This window comes from Chionomys nivalis, chromosome X (assembly GCF_950005125.1).
Source record: "Chionomys nivalis chromosome X, mChiNiv1.1, whole genome shotgun sequence".
NCBI classification, from domain to species: Eukaryota; Metazoa; Chordata; class Mammalia; order Rodentia; family Cricetidae; genus Chionomys; species Chionomys nivalis.
In genome coordinates this window covers 27,230,080-27,252,395 of record NC_080112.1, presented here as the reverse complement: position 1 = coordinate 27,252,395, position 22,316 = coordinate 27,230,080, and the positions used below count along the sequence as shown (strand labels likewise).

The window sequence follows — 22,316 nt, the reverse complement described above, 5'->3', positions numbered from 1 at the left end:
TATCCAAGTACACCTCTGCTATCACCATACTGGGGCTATTCTTTTGGTCTAATGAGGATTGAGAAATAAGTACCTGATTTAGACCCTCGGGCTTATAAGGAAAAAGCAGAGCTCTCCTAGCCAACCTTCATAGACACACAAAAAATTGATTTTCATTTTAAGTCATTGATTTTTGGGGTGGTTTGTTACTTGTCATTGTAATAGTTTAAGAAAGGAGTAATTACTTGGGTAAAGAGAAAATTAAAGAGAGAAGGAGTTCCTAGCTCTTTCCTATAGCAGCACAGGAAACAGTGGAGTATCTCCCTTTTCACTTAACTAGTCTCACTAGTAAACAAAATGTAAAGATAAGAATTAATTGCTTATTTCTTGTTTTCTTATACTTAATGGCTTTTAATATTTGATGAAATCATTTTTGTAACAGAGTTCTCTAATTGTTAGTTTATCAGCAAGATGGTCCTATATTCCAATTTCTCTACACACATTCTAGTTTGTGTCTGTTTTTTTGTTTTTTTTTTTTTTAGTGTGAGTGTGTATAATAATGTGTAATCATGGAGCTCTCTTCACTTTCAAAAGGAGTCTGACTTCTCCCAAACCACCCCTAGCATGTCTTCTTTACATTACAGGCAATCTGCAGAGTAGCCAAAGATCTATCTCTTTGTTAGTCTCCAAGCAATTTACCTTCTTGGTGTTTCCTTCTTTTCTCAAACTGAAGAAAACTTAAGTAACTTGGTTGGAAAAGGGTTGAGGAGCCCAGCAATATTTTCCAGTAAGCTTGTGTCATTGCTGTCAGTATAAAGCCCATGAGCCATTGCACAGTCTGCTTGTTGGCAAGATGGTGGGGTCCACTTCCTATTGTCTAATCAGGGAAACCTGAGTGGGGGAACATATAGAAGGATATGCTTTTCAGACAATCAGCAAGATCCTAGATGTTCACAACACTGACATATCTCCTCTCATGTCCTAAGAGGTGAGAAATAACAGGGCAACAGAATTCAAGGGCCCAGTCTTTGCTTAGAGAAAACAGTAGGCAACCAGAGATGTAGTTCTTGGAGAACTGGTCCCTTCAGAACTTCCATTTTGCCATGCTGGAACGCAGCATGAGAATGCCCTCTACAGATACCCCAGGGCTGTCAATCATCCTTTGCCAAAGGCGTTGTTCCTCTCCTCGAGAGTCCATCCAGTACACATTCTTCCCATGACTGACACCTGAAAAAGAGAAAAGGGGGCACAACATTTCACACAGGGACTGGAGCTTCTAGAAGGTAAGTAACAATCACTCAGGGTCTCTTCTTGGTTCCCATATCTAGTGAGAGGTGTTAAAACGAGTCAGTCTTTTGAAGCCTGTATTACTTCCTTCTGCTTAGGTTGAACAGAGGAACCAGAGTAGCCTCTGATGACTCACATCCTCCTGATTTTTTTTTCTTTAAAAATGTTTTATTTTTTTCCCTTGCTGATTTTTTTATTAATTAATTAATTTAATTATTAAAGATTTCTGCCTCTTCCCCGCCACCACCTCCCATTCCCTCCCCCTCCCCCAATCAAGTCTTCCTTCCTCCTCAGCCCAAAGAGCAAGCAGGTTTCTCTGCCCTGTGGGAGGTCCAAGGACCACCCACCTCCATCCAGGTCTATTAAGGTGAGCATCCAAACTACCTGGGCTCCCACAAAGCCATTACATGCAATAGGATCAAGAACCCATTGCCATTGTTCTTCAGTTCTCAGTAGTCCTCATTGTCCATTATGTTCAGCGAGACCGGTTTTGTCCCATGCTTTTTCAGTCCCCGGCCAGCTGGCCTTGGTGAGTTCCCGATAGATCATCCCCATTGCCTCAGTGTGTGGGTGCACCCCTCGCCGTCCTGAGTTCCTTGCTCGTGCTCACTCTCCTTCTGCTCCTCCTTTGGATCGTGAGACTTCAGTCCAGTGCTCCAATGTTGGTCTCTGTCTCTGTCTTCTTTCATCGCCTGATGAAGTTTAATATTCAGGGGGATGCTTATATGTTTTTCTTTGGGTTCACCTTCTTATTTAGCTTCTCTAGAGTCACGAATTATAGTCTCAATGTCCTTTATTTATGGCTAGAAACCAAATATGAGTGAGTACATCCCATGTTCCTCTTTTTGGGTCTGGCTTACCTCACTCAGGATAGTGTTTTCAATTTCCGTCCATTTGTATGCAAAATTCAAGAAGTCATTGTTTTTTACTGCTGAGTAGTACTCTAATATGTATATATTCCATACTTTCTTCATCCATTCTTCCATTGAAGGACATCTAGGTTGTTTCCAGGTTCTGGCAATTACAAACAATGCTGCTATGAACATAGTTGAGCATATACTTTTGTTGTATGTTTGGGCATCTCTTGGGTATATTCCCAATAGTGGTATTGCTGGGTCAAGAGGTAGGTTGAACCCGACTTTCCTGAGAAACCGCCACACTGCTTTCCAAAGTGGTTGCACAAGTTTGCATTCCCACCAGCAATGGATGAGAGTGCCCCTTTCTCCACAACCTCTCCAGCAGAGGCTATCATTGGTGTTTTTGATTTTAGCCATTCTGACCGGTGTAAGATGGTATCTTAATGTTGTCTTGATTTGCATTTCCCTGATTGCTAAGGAAGTTGAGCATGATCTTAAGTGACTTTTGGCCATTTGAACTTCTTCTGTTGAAAAGTCTCTGTTCAGCTCAGTGCCCCATTTTATAATTGGATTGATTAACCTTTTACGGTCTAATTTCTTGAGTTCTTTGTATATTTTGGATATCAGACCTTTGTCAGTTGCGGGGTTGGTGAAGATCTTCTCCCAGTCAGTGGGTTGCCTTTCTGTCTTAGTGACAGTGTCCTTTGCTTTACAGAAGCTTCTCAGTCTCAGGAGATCCCATTTATTCAATGATGTCCTTAGTACATCCTCCTGATTTTGATAGAACCAACTCATCAAAACCAAGTCAATGTGAGTTCACAGGATGCCCTGAGATATGAAGATCTCTATTTCAAACACAGCTACTCTCTGACCCTGGAGGTTTCAATTTTACTGACATACGTATTCCCTGATCTCCTTAATTTATAAAAAAGTGTCATATAAATGGGGACTTTCTCAACCAAAATTTTGACATGGCATATGGCTGGCCTAAGATATGGGGTAAAGAGACTTGGAGTCTTCCAGTGTTGTTAGTTCATGTGCACTTCTAGTGTTAAAGCATTTGACCACCGGGATGTCTCCCTACCTTGTTATATTTTGTTCACACCTTGTTATATTTTATGACATGAGTTATTTGCTTTCATTCTTTGTTTAGTATCCTATCAACGTGACACACTCAGGTCATCGAGAATGCATCCATCTGATTGGCCTGTGGACAAGTCTGTGGGGGCAGTTTCTTGATTGTTGATTGATGTGGGAGGAAACAGCTCACTGGGAGGCAGTGCCACCCCTAGGCAGGTGGTCCTGGCTTATATTAAAAATATCAGGCTTAGCAATCAAGTAAGCAGGATTCCTCTGTGCTTCTGCTTCAGTTCTGCCTCAATGTTCCTACATTGACTTCCTACCCCGATTCACCTTCATGATGGACTATAGGCACTAAAGTGAAATAAACCCGTTTTCCCCAAGTTGCTTCTTATCGTTGTCTTTATCATAGCAATAGAAAGCAAACTAAGAACACATTGCTTGATCATTGTTGAAGTACTAGACAGAACTGAAAGGAGGATAAAGTAAAGACAACCTTATGAGGCCTTCCTCTCCTGTCTTGATTTTCATTTGAGCAAAATCCGAAGACCCAAAAACATACTTGAAATTCCCTTACATGAATGTATTGAAGATTTTTCTATGAAAGGATTAAATATAACATTTCCTCAACTTTAAGCCTAAAAATACAAAGTTACTACAGAAACACATTTTCACAGTGATCAGATCTCCATCTAAAAGAATGAGGCACCTGGGCTATTTCAGGAGCTAGTTGTAGCTCACACTACATAAAAATCTACAGCACATCACACCTGGAGTAGTCATTGTTGCCCATGCCCAGCCATACGCCAGCTCCAGCTCTCTCAATTCCTTACCACTTCCAGAATTTAAACGAACACCTCCTAGAAAGATGTTGCTGGAAAAGGCTTCCTTGTCCCAGATGGTGAGTTCTAGGCAAACATTCTTTATATCCTGAGGATACAGGCCAGTGAATATGAATGTATGATTCCATTGAGGGTTAACACTCTTTTTGACAACCGCCGTTTTGTGCTTGGTGGCTTTGTTATCATCAGGAAGCAGGTAGCTGCAGAAGGAAACACAGTTACATTGGTGGGAAAGTAAAAATGCAACCTTTGAGTTGTCATTTGGATTTCTTACAATTCTGTGTAACTGTATGTGACTACAATATGCATTCTTGATGTTCTCTCCCTGATATCTTATTTGGAGAGATGTCTAGTAAATACATTTACAATAGTAAAATGTCCTTCCTCCATTTTTGAATACAATTTTTGTCTTTTCAAACCCTTCCAAATATTTGGTTCTCCATCTGGTAAAGAAAAGACCCCTGGTGGTAGCCACTATTGTTTGACTTTGTATGTTCTTGTTTGTTTGTATGTATCTGTAAACTGATTTGCAGCTAAGGTGGATAGTTCCTGGAATGTTTTCAGCTTCTCACCCCAAATCCTGTGTGTTACAGGTTATCCACTTCTGTGTGAGTTTGCTCCCTTATGTTCAGAGTACCTAGAGTTACTGAGGACTGAAGGCTTGAAGGGTGATTCCCAAGCAGTGGGTTTTAGAAAAGGCTGATGAGTTCTGCAGTTCTTCAAGGGATACTCCTGGGGAACATTACATGGAGTTCTTGCTGCTTTCTTTCCCAGTGGAACTGAACCCTACAGCGATAACCTTTCTATTAACATACCTTTTAAAACTGTTTCCCTCTGTCTTTTGTTTCGTGGTCTATACTCTTTCACTGATGTTTCCTGGAAGCCCTTCTCTGATAGACTACCTGTGCCCTAAGCCTTCTCTACTGTGTTCAAACTCTAAGTCTCAAAAACCTTTGTGCCTTCAAAACACATAGTTTGGCGAAGAAAATGAGTGTAGATGAATCAGTACATGAAATAATTATGAAAAATACAAGTAAATGGCCCATGGATAAAGAAGATAATTGAGTCATGTTGTATTTCATTTACTATATTGGTCAGCACGAGTAAGTAGGACAATGACAAAGTGCTTGCTGAGCAAGGACCTGAGTTTGATCCTGGCACTACCACCAAAGAGGGAAAAATTAATAAATTAATCAGCAAACACTGTTATTTCTCAATCTCCATTCTACACGTATTCTCTTTTAAAACTCCTAGTTTTTATTGTTACCATCTTACATTTTATCTTATTTCAATTTTTGTATCCATCATTAAAAAAAAACCCTGGTTCTAAATTTCAGCACATGTTTTCCCAGAATAAAGACCATAAAGCTGTCTTGCAACTCACATAGCTACAGACCTAGGTTCTGGTCAATAGAATACAAGTACCTCTATGAAAAAGTTACAGGAAGCTTCCTATAAGCTTGGATTTGCATAAGATGGCTGAACTCTGTATAGCTAGGTATCCTAGTCCATGGAGAAGATACCATAATGATATAGAAAAACCCCTTTGTCCCTAATAAGCATGGTATTTCCATATCTACCCTAGATAAGTTACCTTTAAACACTGTTTCAATGTAAGAGAAAGTGGCTTTTAATTTTTTAATATTTATTTTGAATGTGCGTAAATATGTATGGGAGCATGCCATGGCATAGATATGGAAGACAAAGGTTAACCTGTGAGAGTCAGTTATGTTTTTTACCAAGAACATTCCAATTATCAAAACTGGTTTATTAGGTTTGGTGGCAGGCCCAATTCCCTTTATTTGCCGAACCATCTCATGGGCCCTAAAGTCTTTCTTAAGTCACAAATATTTCAGTTCATAAGTAGAGAATATGAAATTATGTAATTTACATATTTTATAACATTACCTGTGTATCTGTTCTTGCTTGCTCTCTGGCTCTTTGAAAATACATATCAGTTTATCTTTAAGGGTATTTATTTTTATGTATATGAGTGTTTTCCTTACATGTATGTTTACGTACCATGTGCAAGCAATGCCTATGGAGACCAGAAGATAGCATCAGATCTCCCAAGTCTGGAGTTAGAGATGGCTGCGAGCTGCCATGTGGGTGTTGGGAATTGAACTTGGATCCTCTACAAGAGCAGCCAGTGCTCTTTATTACTGAACCATTTCTCCAACTCCTTGGATAATTTTTAAATTGGCTTAATATTTAAGTATTCACTGAAAAGTTAGTGCTTAAAAATAGAATGAATTTCTGTTCTTTATCATTTGTGCTTCATAAATTCTCAACAAGAGAATGTAAAAGCTGTTCCAGACAATATTAACTCATGCCTGGAAGGGCATATTAGAGTCACAGGCCAGGGACAATATTTTTACCATACAAGACAGTAAGGAGCAGAGTGTTAAACTGGATGCGGGGCTTCCTAAGTTGGACTGTAGCAGTATGACTCAAAGAAAGTGTATCTTTTATGCTAAAGAACACAATTCAACAATGGGGAACCCCTAGTCATCTTACTCTCTTCAATATATGGTTTACTGAACTTAAAATATGAGAATAAAGGTATGACTTATTTCCTTGTGGGAAAATACACCCATGGGAGGCCTACCCCTTTCTGAATGGAGATGGAGGAGGAGTGGATAGGGTAGGGAGGTAGATGGTAAGATGGTAGGCAGGAGGTGGTGAACAGGAAGAGAAGAGAAAGTGGGGACTGTGGTCGGTATATAAAATAAATAAAATGTTAAACAATTTTTTTTTAAAAGATTGTACAAAAAAGCAGGATCTTATCCTCTGTCCCCTGCTGGTCTGGCACTGCTACATGTAGCCCAGGATGGACACAAACTTGTGATCTTCCTGACTCAGGGTCCACAGTACCAGTATTTCAGGCACTGCTATCAGGCCTGGATCACTTTTCAAAGAGGCAACATCTCTGCTTGAAAGACTCATCCCATGACTTGGCATCATGGGAACTGGCTTTACTTCATGGTTCTCTGTGAGGTCAGCTATCATATCTATTTTTCAAAGATCAACATCTAATTCTTGGTACATATACATCTGAGTGTTTGCTTGAATGAATGGAAAAATATTACTTTAGCCTAGCTTCTTCTAATTACAAGAGAAAAGTCTACAATAGTCAGAAACGAGAGATATTTGCTATTTGGATTGGCCTAGAATGAACATAAATATCCATTTAAAGGGTGGTATTCCCTCAAGAAAATATCATTTGCTCCATATGGCAACAAATGTATATCAGGTATTTCTGGAGCCTGCCTCAAACACTCTTCCTGAAAAGGGAAGATGCTGAAATTTTTCTGCATTTTACAACTTTCCCCAACAGAACAAACCAGCAAGTATTCAGTACTTTGGTCGGTGCATCAAATGATAACAAAACAAAAATAAAAGTAAATTATACATAGAAAATCTTATTTTCTTCTCTTTTTAGAAAGGAATCTCCTTGGGCAGTCAGGATGAGAGCGATCCTCACAGTGGCCCTCCAGAAATCTGCTGGAGACACAGTGAGAGCCAGGACAGCAACTCTGTCCCACACTCACATTGCTTTAGATGGAAGAGCAAACACGTAATGGTAGCTTTTCCAAAGTGCATGCAATAAGCAGAACGTGGGCCTCTCACAACTACCATTGTCTACTGGATCATAGCTCCTTTCATCACCAGGAAGTGTCATCGGCAATGAGATAGAGCAAAATTACCCCTTCACGAAGCTGTCAGAAGTGCCTCCTGATTTGACTGCTGTCAGATTCTTTGCTTCTTTGATGAACACTTCAAGTATTCCCCCAGAGATGACAGGTGACTCTTTCTTCTTTCCCTTTTTAAAGGTCTTCTTTCCTGCACAAACCAGCAGAGAGGAGGTAGAAGTGGAGGAGATCAGAGATTCTACTTCATAATTTACCAAGAACATCTACAAAGAGCTACTTCATTTTCTGACAATCAAACTTTTTTTGTCATATGTATGTGTGTGTATACATATACACACACACACACACACAAAGCTTCTGTAAAGGAAAAATGCAACGATTCTAAAGGAATACAATAATGGAAAACGTCCTGCCAGCACCATCATCTTATTCTATTGCAAAGGCCAGACCCAAGTCCCAGTGCTGCAGGAGAGACATTTCTATGACTTGGATATATTAACCTGACTTCCAAAGGGTCTATTCAATAATCCCCTTTTTATAAATTGTCAGCTTCAGGAAGGGTCAGGTTTAAAGGGTGCAACCTAGATTCAGTTACATTTTGTGGTTGGGAGAAAACCTTGTCACTTTTAATATTTATTCTGATGTAATAGACTCAACATGAGGAATAACCACTACATGACTGCCACCTTTACATATATGAACCTATTTAATCCTCACAACCCTCTTTAATTTTTTTTCCTTTTTTCAGAGATTATACTATAATTATATCATTTCCCCTTTCCTTTCTTCCCTCTAAACTCCAAAATGTATTCTTCCATTGCTCTCTTTCAAATTAATGGTCTCTTTTTTCCATTGGCTGTTATTATGTGCATATATGTACATACATATTTATTCCTAACTATAACCTGCTCAATCTGAATAATGTTATTTGTATGTATATTTTCAGGACTGACCATATTGCATTGCCCAATTAGATGGGAAAACAACATGAGGTCTCAACCCGTCACAAAGAACTACAGACAAGTAAAGTGAGAAAACTCAGACCAAGAGCTGAATTACTTTCACAGGGAAGCCCTAAAAACGGTAACCATGAATGGAAAGAAAAAGGAAGCTGCCTAAGACATTGATGAAAGGAGGAAGAAAAGGAAAATTTCAAATAGATTTTCTCTGGATTCCCCTTTGTTTTCTATATTTTATGCCAGATATTTCTTTTTTTAGACTCCCTGAGTAGCTGTGAATGAGTCCATAGAACAGCTTCCTAGAAATCCCCTCACACAACGCATCTCTCCCCAGGGGAAAGATTGTGTATCTCTTGGACTGACAGGAAATAATGTCCCTATCAGGGCTGGCTTATAAGTACGGATTTTTGTCCTGTACTTTTCTTCTCCAAATATGTTATAGCATGTACTTCTTAACTCTCAAAAGATCCCAACCCTATTTTTTTATTACATATATTATATGTAACACAGTCCATCCAAACCTTAATATCTACTTACACAATTGTAGAAACAGAATGTGACAGATAAGAGGTATTGATTTTAACCCTACCTTGAGGTTGTTCTACTTGGAATATAGGGCTCTCCTCTGGAGGAATGTATCGTAAGACAACTGTTAGCTCTCCTTTGTATTGAAGGCCAATATCAGGAGGCAACTCCACCTAGTCAAGGGGAAATAAGTGAAAAGGATGTTAGAATACTGGACATCATCTTCTTAAATGAAATACAGAATATTTCGAAAGACAAATACTTCATGTTTTCTCTCACATTTGGAATAGAGGGAGTACATGTTTCCTTAGATATTATTTCATCAGGAGACCTGACTACCCTATGGGGAGGACCCAGCTAAGACTCCTAGCAATAGTGAACAAAAAGCCTGAACTGGGCATCTCCTGTGACCAGATCGGTGCTGGACCCAATTGTCATCAGAGAGGTGCCACCCAGCAGATGATGGAGGCAGATGCAGAAACCTACAGACAAACATTAGGCAGAGTTTGGGAATCCTGCAGAGGAGGAAGAGGAGAAAGGAATGCAGGAGTCTGATGGGTCAAGGACACTACAAGAAAACCCACAGAATCAACTTACCTGGGCTCATAGGGATTCACAGAATCTAAACCAACAACCAGGTAGCCTCCATGAGACTAACATAGACACTCTGCATATATGGTACAGTTATATAGCTTGGCCCTCTTAGGGGACTTCTAACAATGGGAACAAGAGATGTCTCCAACTCTTTTACTGACTTTTGGGACCCTGTTTCTTATAATAGGCTATTTTGCCCATTCTTAATAATGGGGAGCTGTTTAGTCTTATTGCAACTTGATATGCCATGTTTTATTGATATTTTCAGGAAACATGCTCTTTTCTGGATGGAGATGGAAGGAGATGGAAGAGGGAGAGGATTGGGGAGGGGGAGTAGGGGAATGGGGAAGAAGGACTGGCAGGGGAGGATGGGGGAGGCTGCAGAGAGGTTGTAAAATTAATAGATGAAGAATTCTTTAGAGAGAGAGAGAGACAGAGAGACACACAGAGAGGGATAGTGATATTTTGACAAATAAAGCTTGTCTGAAGATCAGAGTGCAGAGCTAAGCCACTGGAGGCCAGGGAGTGGTGGCACACACCTTTAATTTCAGGACTCAGAAAATAGGTAGAGGGATGGCTGATAGCTCAAGGCCACTATGGGCTACACAAGATTGAATCTGTCTAAAAGAGAAACAGAGCTCATGCCAAGATAATCCCAGCTCTTGGGATCACACACTTTTAATACCAACATTAGCCAGGACTTGAGACAAGCCCGAAACTTTCCTGTTACACAGGAACTAGACAATATATCATTCAGCTGCCTCTCCCAGGACTTGACAATTAAGTCAAATTTTTCTTTTCAGGATATCCCAAAAGAAGTTGTCACCTCTAGACAGCAGGAAGTAAATTTAAGAACATGACTCCCACATTCCCAAGAGGTGGGGTGTGTGGTTTTTGGTCTTTCATTGGGATATGAATATTTGTCATTGTTTAGAGAGATTGGTTACAAGTTGTTATTGGTAATGGTCAGAAAAAAAGCTAAACAATGGAGTTTATATTCAGGGTTCTTGTTTTAAAAAGAGAATAGGGGTTATAGATATGATAGGATAAAAGGGTAGGTTATTGAATCTACTCTAAAAGGAATATCATAGCCGGGCAGTGGTGGCACACTCCTTTAATCCCAGCACTTGGGTGGCAGAGGCAGGCGGGTCTCTGTGAGTTCAAGACCAGCCTGGTCTACAAGAGCTAGTTCCAGGACAAGCTCCAAAGCCACAGAGAAACCCTGTCTTGGAAAACTAAAAAATAAATAAATGGAATATCATATCTATATGATATAAGATAAAAAGATTGATTACTGAGTCTATGTTTTAAAAAGCAACTACTAGTTTTAAATATCTTACTTTAAATTGGACTTTTATATATTATATGCAAATTTTGTATATTGATACAAATTTGAGATTAATTTTGTTAGAGCATACTGTACATACATTTCTACTCTTGTTCAAGGTATTATACCTATACAGATCAATTAACAATGCAATGCAAATTTCTAGTTCTTGAAAATTATTATTACCAACTATTTAGGATAATAAAGAAACGTAGATTAGTAGTTAGTTACCTGTTATAATCAAACTTGTAGTCATAATGGGTATGTTTTCAAGGTCAAACAGATATATTTTAAATAGACAGGGTGTTCTCAAATACTTCAGAGATCTACAGAACATAGTATTTAAGATGTTTTAATAACGTAGGTTCTTTTATATGATAATGAGACATGTCTGCTTTTGGCAGCACCAATTAACTTCAGAGAAGATAATGGGCATTGAAGAAAATCCACATGAATTTTACTTTCTTTGTGGCAAAAGTAAGCCACTGGACAAGAAAATGCCCTGCCTCGACTGTTGACAATATACTGTTCTTATTTGATAAACAGGACACAAAAGAGAGTGGCTGTCAAACCTTGTTAAGACAAGTGGCTTATAGGCCAAAGATGGATGCCCCATAATTGTAGAGAAGCTTTGATTGTCCTTCTAGAGAAGGGTGACTATCCTGGCAGCAAGCTATTTTTGTCATTTCTCCCATTTTTAGAAGTCACTTGCTCACTCTTCATGCTTACTCAGTTAATATTATTTCCTTCTTGGATCTCGGGGGTGGGTAGGTGAAGATTAGGTAGTTATAGCTACAGTTTTTCTTGTTTACCAGATTCAAAAAAAAATTCACTAAGGAAATGTAAAGTATATAAGGTTGAGAGACATAAAAAGATAATTTTGAATTGGTAATGTAAGTTAAAATAGAAAGTGAATTATATACAACACTTTGGACTCATCAAAAAAGGATAAATAATGGAGTATTTTTTTCTGAATTTGTCAAATGCAAATGGAATAGACATTGTTGATGTATTTATTGCCGGTATATATTATATATAGTTACTGTATTTATTATATTTAGTTTTTCTAATATTAATTATAGCTGTTTTATTTTAGACAAAAAGGAAAAATACAGTGATACTTTGTTTACTTTTTAACAAATAAAGCTTGCCTAAAGATCAGAGTGCAAAGCTAAGCCACTGGAGGCTGGGGAGTAGTGACACACACCTTTAATACCAGGACTTGGGAGACAGAGGCAAATGGATCTCTGTGAGTTTAAGGCCACCCTGGGCTATACAATATTAAATCTGTCTTAAAGAGAAACAGAGCTCATATAAAGGTGATCCCAGCTCTTGGGATCACACAGATTTAATTCCAGCACTAGAGAGGTAGAGACAGGAGTGATATGGCTGGGTGGAGAGAGGAATCTAAGACTGAAGGAGACAGAAACTTAGGGTAGTCTGAGGTTTGGTGGAGACAGATTCAGTCTGGAGATGATGTCTGAAGACAGGCTCGTCCCTTGGGTCTGAGTATTGGTAGAGATAAAAGAACTGTCTAGTGACTGGCCTCTCTTCTTCTCTGATCTTTAGCATTAGGCAATATATCTGACTCTGGGTTTTATTATTAAGATCAAATAGAATTTGAGCAAGAGAGAGAGAGAGAGAGAGAGAGAGAGAGAGAGAGAGAGAGAGAGAGTTGACTTCTGCACACTGAGTCAAGGCCAGAGAACTGTGCTCCTCAGTTCTCTGAGAAAGTAGATGGAAGGTGCTCCGAAGCCAAACTTTCACATAGTAAAGCTAGAGACTCTTGAAAACTTAACACAGAGATATACACAGATACAACCCCCCACACACATACACTGGAAATATTTGCCTAATTTGCACAAATGATATTATAAGCTAAAGTACACCATGTAATAGTTTGTTCTTTTTAAATAAAGTATGTTTCAAAGACTTTTCTTATTGTTCTGTAGTTTTCAGTAGTGCTGAAGGTAGGACCTCATAGTAGATCTTTGCTCAGAATACATGGCACTTAGGGATTTGATCTCCAATTCTACCAAAAACCAAAAATGCAGCAATTTTAGTTTATATGTCATAATTGAAAATTTTTACACTATAGTTGATTAGAATAGTCTCCACTGTTTTGATACTATGACAGGCTATTTATCTTCTCTAAGACTGAGTAGCTGTTGCTTTACTTTGTTTATTGGAACATGACAGAGGTGGCAATATACTTGTTTCTGGGCCCATGTCTAAAGGTGGATAGCTTCTTTCTATTTCCCTTCTTGGAATGGGTATTTATAGAATACTATCTCTTAGAGCCACCATTGTGAGAGTTTCAGCCCACATGTTGAAGAGACAAATACCTGATGTAGTTTGCAGGCCTCATTGTATCAGCCAGAATGTATCAACATCAAGTATGGGATATGGAAGTAAGCTAACCTAAACATCCAATTCAGTCAATTCTTCAGCAATGTCAGATTTAGTCAACTATCTGGCTGCAATTCTCCAACACATTGTCTGAGAACTGCCTTGATGACCTCATTCAATACACAGAATTATGAGAAACAACAATCCCAGATTTTTGTTTAAAGCTTGGAAGGTTTCCATTAGTTTACTATACTGTCATAGTTAATTGAGAAGTCCTATTTGATATAAGATGAAATTTTAGAGTTATGAAATGCATTGTAGGAAAAGTGATAAGTGCAAATTGTATATACAGATACAGAACATATTAGGACAGACTCATACCATGCATTGTCGGGATACGTTGATGCTAAGTGGACTTTCAGCTAAAGTTAAAATATACTAGTTATTTTTTATAAACACAAACCTTAAGAATGATAAAAGTATAACATAATAACAGTGAGATCTTATGATGTTTTAATTTGGTTTTTAGTGTTGTGACAAACCACATGTCCAAAGCAATTTTGGGAGGAAAGGGTTTATTTCACCTTACAGTTCATCCTGAAGGGAAATCAGTGAAGGAACTAAAAAACAGGAACCTGGATGCAGGAAATGAAGGAGGGTCCATATAGAAAGTTACTAATTAACTTGTTCCTTGTGGCTTGTTCAACCTCTTTCTTATACAGCTCATGACTACCTGCCCAGGGTTGGAACTGCTCCCTTGTGCTCCCTTCCCACATCAGTCGTTCAAGAAAATGTCCTACAGACTTGCCTACAGGCCAGTTTGATAGAGACAATTTCTCAGTTGAAGTTTCCTTTATTAGATGGCCCTAGAGTGTGCAAAATTGACAAAAAAAGTAACCAGTGCATTTTATAACAAAGTAATATACAAAAGATAGCTAAAATGTAGGGTTATTTTGAAATCTGCACATGTATATTTGGGTATATTTGATATTCTGGCTTGGAAGTTTTGAGGTAACATGTTCCTTCCATACCATCATTTTCATTATCCAACCAATTTCTGCTCAGAAAAATGTAGGATTTAATTCAGTTTCATACTGGGCCTTTTTGTAAGTGCTGTGGGGATACATTAGACATAGACCCTACTTTCAATAGTGTTTAGAAGCTGTTTTAAACTACCCAATTTCTAACTCATTGAATTAATGTATTATCCTCAGCAATGAACAGGATTACCTTTATAAAGATGGTATGTTTCTTCTGCTCAATTCATGTCCACAGAGAGTCAGATGTATGAGTCTCTAAGGTTCTTAATGACAGGCACATTGGAGTGGTAATTATATAACTCAATATTACATAAATTGATTTGTGTACAAAGACAGCTGTCATTATAGAAATTAGGCTTAAATCCTTTACAGAAACAAATGTTTGAACTGTAGATTAGAGCAATTATGAACAGTTAGAAAATTTTTCATTTAAAAGCATTCCGATTTTCTTATTTTACTTTAGATCATTGTATTAGAAATTGTTGAAGATAATGCATTAAGAATGACATCAAGAACTGGCAAACAGGCAAGAGACCTGCTTCCAGGCTGTACCACCACCCCTGCCACCCACTGGACTCTATCTCTCCAATATCCACTACACCACCCAACGCCATGCACCTGAACATCTTCCTTGTAGCCACCCTCCTCTACAACTCTACATAGACATAGGCACGATATATTCTAGTTAGTAGAAGAGATGAGTGACTGACCTCCTAGCTGAACTGTCCCAACATCCAAACCCTAAACCCCAGGACATATCTTTATCCCCTCCCCTTCTCATGATAGTACCAGCAAGGCAGGTGCCCCCCCCACCTCTGGATGATCTCCACTGTTCTGGCGCAGTCCCCACAAGTCTGCAAACAGATGAGAGACCTGTCTCCCTGCTGTACCAACCCTACCACCAGCCATTGGATTCTGTTACTCCAAGACCCACTCTGCTGCTCAACCCCATGAACCTGAACATCCCCCCCTGACCAGCCCTCCCCAGCAACCCCAGCAGACTACATAGGCACAAGTACAAACCACACCAGCTGGAAGAACAGACTACATAGGCACAGGCATGGCTCACACCCTTTGGAAGAACAGATGAGTAAATGCCAGTGTAAGAATACATGTAAAAGTTGAAAGAGCAAGATGGCACCACCAGAACCCAGTGATCCTACAGCAACAAGACCTGAATATTCCAATGCAACTAAAACACAAGAAGAAACCTTAAAAATAACTTAATGATATACAGGCTTTTGTAGTAAGATCTAATGATTCTCTGAATTTCCTCTGTGTCTGTGGTTATGTCCCCCTTTTCATTTCTGATTTTATTAATTTGCAAATTCTCTCTCTGCCGTTTGATTAGTTTGGATAGGGGTTTATCAATCTTGTTGATTTTCTCCAGGAACCAGCTTTTTGTTTCATTGATTCTTTCAATTGTTTTCTGTGTTTCTATTTTGTTGATTTCAGCCCTCAGTTTGATTATTTCCAGTCTTCTACTCCTTCTAGGTGAGTCTGCTTCTTTTTTTTCTAGAGCTTTCAGGTGGGCTGTTAAGTCTCCAATGTGTGCTTTCTTTGTTTTCTTTAAGTGGGCACTTAGTGCTATGAACTTTCCTCTCAGGACTGCTTTCATAGTGTCCCATAGGTTTGAGTATGTTGTTTCTTTATTTTCATTGAATTCAAGGAAGACTTTAATTTCTTTCTTTATTTCTTCCTTAATCCAGGTATGGTTCAGTAGTTGACTGTTCTGAATATATATGTTTTAGATGTCACAAAGGGTTTTAAAACATTACTGTTTCTTTTGAGGACATAATTGCAGTAGCTTGCATATATCTGTATGTTACTTGACTTAAGAAGTCATTCTGTCCTCATGATTTGCTCATGAAATTTCCTGTAATGTGTATTAAATTATGACTTAAATATTTTGATTCCCTTGTACTTTAGATATTATTAGGTACAGCATACTTTTGTTATTTCATTTTCACTGCCATGGCCCATGCTGAGTGTTTAACATATATAGGATCTTAATAATTTTTCTAATTTATCCTGGTGCTAAATAAATACATCTATTGTCATTCAAAAAATTAACTTAATGAAGATAATAGAGGTCCTTAAAGAAGAAATGAAAAATTCCTTTAAAGAAATCAAGGAAACGAAACAAAAATTTGGAAGAAATCAATAAACCCCTTAACAAAAGTCAAAAAACAAAGAAACAAACATGTGAAGGAAATGGTTCAAGACTTCAAAATTGAAGTAGAAATAATAAAGAAAACACAAACTGAGGGAATTATGGAAATGGAAAATCTTGGGAAGCAAACAGGAACTACAGAGACAAGCATCACCAAAAGAATATAAAAGATGGAAGACAGAATCTCAGGCAATGAAGTTTCAATAGAGAAAATAGATTCATCAGTCAAAGAAAATGTTAAATCCAATAAATTCTTAAGATAAAACTTCCAGAAAATCTGGGACACCATAAAAAGATCAAACCTAAGAATAATAGAGGCAGAAGAAGAAGAACCCTAGCTCAAAGGCACAGAAAACATATTCAACAAAATCATGGAAGAAAAATTTCCCAACCTAATGAAGAACATGCCTATGAAGGTACAAGAAGCTAACAGAACACCAAATAGACTGGACCAAAAAAAAAAAAAAAAAAAAAAAAAGACACCTCACCACATAATAATCAAAACACTAAACATAAAGAATAAAGAATGAATATTAAGAGCTGCAAAGGAAAAAGGCCAAGTAACATATAATGACAGATCTATCAGAATTACACCTGACTTCTTACTGGAGACTTTAAAAGCCAGAAGGTCCTCAACAGACATTTGCAGAGACACTAAGGGAACAAGTATGCCAGCCCAGACTACTATACTCAGCAAAATTTTTAATCACCATAGACAGAGAAAACAAGATATTTCGTGACAAAACCAGATTTAAACAATACCTATCCACAAATCCAGCCTTACAGAAAGAATGAGATTGAAAACTCTAACCCAAGGAAGTTAGTTAGCTACATTCATGAAAACACAGACAATAGATGATCTCACAACAACAAAACCCAAAGAAGGGAATCACACACACTACTACCAGCACCACCACCACCAAACCAAAAATGAACAGGAATTAACAATCGTTGGTCATCAACATTTCTTAATATCAATGGATTCAATTCGCTTATACAAAAACACAGGCTAACAGAATGGAATGAAAAACAGGACCCATCCTTCTGCTGCACATAAGAAACACAACTTTGCGCTGACGAGGGAGGGAGACTTGATTGGGGGAGAGGGAGGGAAATGGGAGGCGGTGGCTGGGAAGAGGCAGAAATCTTTAAGAAATCAATCAATAAATAAAAAAAAAGAAACACAACTCAACTTCAAAGACAGACATTAATTACCTCAGAGTAAAATGTTGGGAAAAGATCTTCGAATCAAATGAACCTAAGAAGCAAGCCAGTGTAACTATCCTAATATAGACTTCAAACTAAAATCATTCAAAAGAGATAGAGGATATTTCACATTCATCAAAGGAAAAAAAATCCATCAAGATGAAGTCTCAATTCTGAACATCTATGTCCCCAAAACAAGGGAACCCACATTTGTGAAAGAAACATTATTAAAACGTAAGCACATCAAATCTCACAATCAAACCCACATATTAATATGGGGAGACTTCAACACTTCACTCTCCCCAGTGGACAGGTCTGCCAGACAGAAATTTAACAAAGTAATAAGGGAAATAGCAGATGCTATTACTCAAATGAACTTAACATATATCTATAGAATATTCCACCCAAACACAAAAGAATATATCTTCTTCTCAGCCCTTCATGGAACCATGTCTAATACTGATCACATACTTGGTCACAAAGCATATCTCACCAGATAGAAAAAAATTGGAATAACCTCCTGTGCCTTATTGCATCCCTGTGGGTTCGAGTTCAACAACAACAACACAAACTAAAGAAAGCCTATAAACTCATGGAAATTGAACAACTCTCAACTGAATTACTAGTGACTGGGTCAAAGAATAAATAAAGAAAAAAATTAAACACTTCTTAGAATTCAATGAAAATGAATCCACAACATATTCAAACTTATGGGACACTATGAAAGCAGTGTTAAGAGGAGTTTATAGCACTTGATAGGTACCACATACCAAAATTAAATCAAGACCAAATAAATAATTTAAATAACTCATAAGGAAATAGAAGCAGTCATTAAAAGTTTTCCAACCAAAACAACCAACCAACCAAACAAACAAAAAAGCCCTCAGGGCCAGATGATTTCAGCATAAACTCTATCAGAATTTCAAAGAAAAGCTCCTCAAATTGTTCAACACAATAGAAACAGAAGGAACATTACCGAATTCTTTTTATGAAGCCATAGTTACCTGATACCCAAATCATACAGAGATGAAACAAAGAAAGAGAATTACAGGCCAATCTCCCTCATGAACAATGATGCAAAAGTACTCACTAAAATACTGGCAAACCAAATACAAAAATATATCTGGGTCGGGTGGTGGTGGCACACTCCTTTAATCCCAGCACTTGGGAGGCAGAGGCGGGTGGATCTCTGTGAGTTCGAGGCCAGCCTGGTCTACAAGAGCTAGTTCCAGGATAGGCTTCAAAGCTACAGAGAAACCCTGTCTTGAAAAAACAAAACAAAACAAAAAAGAACATATCCAAAATTCCTTCACCATGATAAAGTAGGCGTCTTCATTCCAGAGATGCAGTGATGGTTTAACATATGAAAATCTGTTAATGTAATTCACCAGATAAGCAAACTGAAAGAAAAAAAAATATGAGCTTCTCATTAGATGCCAAAAAAGCCTTTGACAAAATCCAACACCCCTTCATGATAAAGGTTCTGGAGAGATCAGATGTACAAGGAACATACCTAAACATAATAGAAGCAATATACAACAAGCTAACAGTCAACATCAAATCAAATGGAGAAAAACTCAAAGCGATTCCACTAAAAACTCAGGAACAAGACAAAGCTGTCCATTTTCTCCATATCTATTCAATATAGCATTTGAAGTTCTGCCTAGAACAGCAAGGCAACAAGAAGAGATCATGGGGATAACAAATGGGACAGGAAGAAGTCAAAGTTTTGCTATTTGCATATGATATGATAGTATACATAAGTGACCCCAAAATCTCTACCAGGGAATTCCTACAGATGACAAACACCTTCATCAATCCAGCAGGATACAAGATTAACTAAAAAAAAGTCAGTAACCCGCCTATATACAAATGATAAATGGGCTGAGAAAGAAAGTAGAGAAGCATCACCCTTTATAATAGCCACAACAATAAAACAAAAATGTAGCTAAATTTTAATTACCAAACATATATCCAAACAAGATTGTTTCCTATCAATATTTATATACAAATGCATATTTATTTGCTTTACACTGAAACACATATGTGCTCCCTTGTAAAAGTAATGAAAACAATATGGTACTGAGATAAAAAATAGACAAGTATGCATATGGAACCTAATGAAGAATCCAGAAATAAACACAGGACCTTGTGGTCAACTGATTTTCAATAAAAGTACTGTAGTGGTTTGGAAAAGAATGCCCTCCATAGGTTCATATATTTGAATACTTAGTTAAAATATAATTAATAAAACCTCAGAGAGGAAAAATTGGGATTCAACCTGAAGATCTGAAAAGTAAAACAGGCAGCCACTGGCTCTTATCTCGACCTCAGTCTGAAAATAGCAATCCTGCCGCCAGGAATCTCAGAATGAGACTGTCTGAGAGCTGTTTTGCCCCATCTTATATTTTTCTCTAGGACTAGGATTAAAGGCATGCACTACTGGTATTAAATGCATGCACCACCCGATTTCTATGGCAACTAGTGCGGCTACTGGGTTTAAAGGTACATCTCATTATGGCTACTGAGATTAAAGGTGTGTGTCATTGTGGATATTGGGATTAAAGGTGTGTTACCATAACCTGGTCCAGAAGACTGGCCAGTGGGACTGTTTTACTCTCAGATCTTCAGGCAGTCTTTATTTATTAAAATACAACTGACATACAGGCTTTTGTAGTAAGATCTAATGATTCTCTGAATTTCCTCTGTGTCTGTGGTTATGTCCCCCTTTTCATTTCTGATCTTATTTATTTGCGTGTTCTCTCTCTGTCGTTTAATTAGTTTGGATAGGGTAAAGTTAATGTCTTTAAAAAAGGGGGTAAAGTCTTTAAAGAGACAGAGGACAGATAGTTATAAATTAAAAGAAATAAAGAAAAATAAGCCACGTAACAATGGAAAATTCACAGAGAGTCTGGATTATGTACATTGTGTTTTCTTTAAATTTTTTGACTGTAAAAGAGCTAAGTGCAGAGAGACATTTCATTATATGGGCTGCCAAGAATGGATATCATAAGGGTATTATGATTTCAAAATTTGGGTCTAAGGATATGATGCTTTGGAGAGGGTCTTCTTTTGTTTTCACAGAGGATGAGACCCTGTAGATTTCTTCTATCCCAATATGGTATGATAGACCACGCTCTCCTGAAAGTTTGCTGTAAACACCCTCAAAAAATTACTTCGCTCAACTGTCAACTGAGATGACCCTGGCACACAGGTTATACCATAAAAGATCTGATTAACAGTGCCCCCATTCAACATGAAGCAGTTTGGAGAGAAATAACTGCACCCATATTCCCAAATATTGTTTATAAATGTTCTTTTACATTTAAAGGGGGATATGATATAGATATGAATAATTTGCATTGGTATGGATTTTAAGGTCAATTTTGTTATATGTATATGTATTTCTGTTCTTGATTAAGGTATTGTGATTATATAGTTCATTTAAAAATGTAATGTATAATTAGAAAATATAGGTTGTTAGTGGATAATCATCGATAATAGTCAAGCTTGTAGTCATGTTAGTTAGATTTTCTAGATATATAGAGATATATTTCTATTAGATAGTCATTCTTCATATCTTTCAAAGATTACAGAACATGGCATTTAAAGTATTTTAATAACTTAGGGCTTTTCATGACAACGAGACACGTCTGCTCCTGGCAGCACCAATTTACTTTGAGAGGAAGATGGGCATCGAAGAGGCTCCTTATGGAGTTTGATAGCCATTTCAGCAAGAAACTGTTCTTGCCTGGACTGTTGCATAAACTGGACACAAAGAACCCACAGAGAGAGGACTGCTGAACTTGCCTAAAGGTGAGATGGTCTTTTGGGGTTCCTGATTCATGAAAGAGTCTGCAAGACATTCTGCAGGACACAGCAGAAAGTGACTAAACTGTCTTTGGAATTTCCTGCTTCATGGAAGAGTCTGCTGGATACTATGGGCCTGTAGGCCGAAGATGGATGCCCCAACGGTACAAAAGAACTTTGGGTGACTGTCCAGGCAGCGAGATGTCTCTGTCATTTCTAGAATTTTAGAAGTTACTTATTTCTTGTTTGCTTAGGTAATATTATATCCTTCTGGAGTCTTTGATGGAGTGAAAGAATGGTTAGTTATAGTTATAGTTTTCCTTAGTTATGATAAAAGATAAAATATATATACATATTGTAACTGTAATTCTTGCTTGATAACTGTTTTGTTATATGTAATCTTACTATGTTAAAGTGAAAGCCTTTCATTTTTGTTTAAACAGAAAAAGGGGGAATGATGGGGGAGAGTCTTCTGTTTTGTGTTAATTTCATTGATTAATTAATAAAGAAACTGCTTGGCCCTCTGATAGGGTAGAATTTAGATAGGCGGAGTAAACAGAACAAAATGCTGAGAGAAAGAAGCCGAGTCAGGCAGTCGCTATGATTCCCTCATTCCATACAGGTGCAGGTTAAGA

At 37.8% G+C, this 22,316-nt stretch overlaps 1 protein-coding gene across 2 annotated transcripts in view; it reads right to left on the bottom strand.

The window, feature by feature from the left end:
• Positions 1-781: 781 nt before the first annotated feature.
• Sytl5 (synaptotagmin like 5) overlaps positions 782-22,316 on the bottom strand; it is a 317,882-nt gene continuing 296,347 nt past the window's right edge. For both annotated transcript variants that reach the window (XM_057760021.1, XM_057760023.1), the window contains 4 exons: positions 9,247-9,355; positions 7,753-7,888; positions 4,037-4,245; positions 782-1,206 (listed from right to left, as the gene is read on the bottom strand). In XM_057760021.1, the coding sequence (XP_057616004.1) occupies positions 1,064-1,206; positions 4,037-4,245; positions 7,753-7,888; positions 9,247-9,355 (597 nt within the window). In that variant the 3' untranslated portion in view covers positions 782-1,063. The remainder of the gene's footprint in view (positions 1,207-4,036; positions 4,246-7,752; positions 7,889-9,246; positions 9,356-22,316) is intronic.